We start from the raw sequence: 2476 nt of genomic DNA on the forward strand, positions 1-2476 counted from the left end.
TTTTTTTTTGTAAGTAGAAAGAGTGCACTGTAAATAACAAACAATAAAAAGTGTAGTATGCTAAATACATAAACCAGTAATATAGTCATGCATTATCATTATTGAGTACTATGTACTGTACATAATTGTATGTGCCATACTTTTCTCCGACTGGCAGGCAGCACACAGTAGGTTTCTTTACACCAGCATCACCACAGACACATCGGTAATGTGTTGCACTATGACATTAAGACAGCTATGATGTCAGTAGGCTATCAGAATTTTTCAGCTTCATTATAACCTTACGGAACCACCGTCATATAGGCCGTCAGTCAATGAAAACATGTTAAGTGATGCATGACTGTATTCTCCTGGGTTCCAGGAGCACGGTGAGTACGACATGTGGGAGAATTGGGAGGTGATGCACGTAGGTCATCACAGAGCGCCTGAATTCAGACTCCACGGGAAGCAGGGTCTGCTCAGTCCCAGACAGCTCCAGGTGGCCGGAGGGGAGAGCTGTTTTGGACTTCTCCTTCTCAGTGGACTAAACGAGCAGAAACATAACTACTCTCTTTGACCATCAATCCTGTTCATTTCTTCGCCACTTTCTGAGATTCAGCAGACAGATTCACCACGTATAATGCTAACTGTTTATTTTTGGAAGCAAACAGTTCTTTAAGGGCTTATTTCAAAATTTATTTTCAGGCTAATGTAGAGCCTCATCTCTATTTTGGAACTGTCACAAAAGCTGCCCTATTCTTGTGCTAAAAAACTGTGTTCAAGTGGAGAAGAAGGTATCCCTTAATTGTGATGTGACAGAGAGTATAAGGGAAAGAATTGCTCATAAAATAGTGGGGTCTCTTAGATCATAAGCCTGGATGAATTCAGAAGTCCCGCCTCCCTTCCACATAACATGTATTTAATACACTCTTTGCTTATTTCAACATTTCTAAACAGGGCTTACCAATAACATCAGATATAAAAGACATTGACAGCTTGATGAGAATTTCTGGCAGAATCGAGTGTGAAAGTCCAAACAGACATCTCTACGATTTTGTTGGAAACATAAGGCTTGATGGACACGGGTATGTAAAATCCATCTTCATGAAAACAGAATTCACTGTGTCACACTGTGTTGCTGATCTGGGTACATGTTATTTTCTTGTGCTTTAAGTCTGAGCACTCAAAATCTTTTTTCTTAAGCACTGCGGTGTTACTTCTACCCAAAGTCCTTTTGTGAAAATTAACTAGAGCTTAATTGACATTATAGGTATCACCAAAGACTTCCCCAGGGCTCCTGTTAACCTGGCAGTGGGGTGTTTTCAGGCATATGCCAGGCTTTTGACACATTGCTTAATAGTAATGGTTTATTTTTTGGCCAGAATACTTATGTTATAGGCCTAACTGTGCAGTCCGTGGCCTGGGTCCTTTCCTGTCATCTCTCGATACCTCAAGGAGTTCGGGCTCTACCCCAAAGGACTCCATCATATTTCAATTTCTATTGTCATCTCAGTGTAATTGCATACGCTGTTTGCTAGGCCGTGTTATCATTTATATTCATCTGTTGCTGTTACCTTCTTCCTACCCTTCTCCCACCTCCCCCCTCCCTCCTGTTCCTTTCCCTGCTTCTCCCCACATCCACTCAAACAGTACTTATCAAGCACCTAGCCCAGTTAGAGATGTTAAGGAGACAGCATTGAACAAAGCAGATAAATATGACTGCCCTCGTGAGCTTACTTCCTTGCAATAAGGGAAGGGCAGACAGACAAATAATAAAATGATAAATAAGAGAATTCTGTACTCTGTTAGAAAGTGTTAAATGCTTTGGAAAAAAGTAGCCCAGAATAAAGGAGAGATTTGGGAGGGAAACACCGTTAGTTAGAGTGGTCACGGTTAGCCTCATTCAGAAGGTAACATTTGAGCAAAGGTCATTTGGAGGTGAGGAACTTAGCCATTTGATTATATGGAGGGAGAGGATACCAGGCAGAAGGAATAGTGACTGTAAGTTATTAGTTATATCATTACGTCATCTTAAAGTGGGAAAGTGCCTGCAGTAACTGTGGAGTTACAGGGAGGACAATGTGGTTGGAGTGGAGTGACCAAGGAAGAGAGTAATAGAAGGGCCAAGAGGCAACAGTGGGCCAGACCATGCAAGGTTTTGTAGGTCATTCTACGTGTTGTTCTGGGTGCAGTGGGGATCCACGGGAGAGCTTCGAGGGAGGAATATCAGCAATTCAGTTTGGAGTTAATAAGTTTGTGATGTCCAGACAGAGATGTCAAGGAGACAGTTGAATGTATAAGCCTGGAGTTTGAGATAGATGTCTGGGTTCCTGAGGTAAATTTGGGAGTAGCTGGCATAGATATTTAAAGCCACAGAGTGGAAGAAACCCTAAGGGTGAAAGGTGAAGAGCCCCAAGGACTGTCCTAAGACTCTCCACCATTAAGGTTGGGGGAAAAGGGAGAAAACGAGACTGAGATCGCATTGGTAGGATGAAAA

At 42.2% G+C, this 2476-nt stretch overlaps 1 protein-coding gene across 1 annotated transcript in view; it reads left to right on the forward strand.

The window, feature by feature from the left end:
• ATP8A1 (ATPase phospholipid transporting 8A1) overlaps positions 1 to 2476 on the forward strand; it is a 211590-nt gene that overhangs the window by 65886 nt on the left and 143228 nt on the right. The window contains exon 9 of the mRNA XM_019628491.1: positions 937 to 1064. Coding sequence (XP_019484036.1) covers positions 937 to 1064 — 128 coding nt within the window. The remainder of the gene's footprint in view (positions 1 to 936; positions 1065 to 2476) is intronic.

This window comes from Hipposideros armiger, unplaced genomic scaffold, assembly GCF_001890085.2.
Source record: "Hipposideros armiger isolate ML-2016 unplaced genomic scaffold, ASM189008v1 scaffold_798, whole genome shotgun sequence".
In the NCBI taxonomy this organism is placed as follows: domain Eukaryota; kingdom Metazoa; phylum Chordata; class Mammalia; order Chiroptera; family Hipposideridae; genus Hipposideros; species Hipposideros armiger.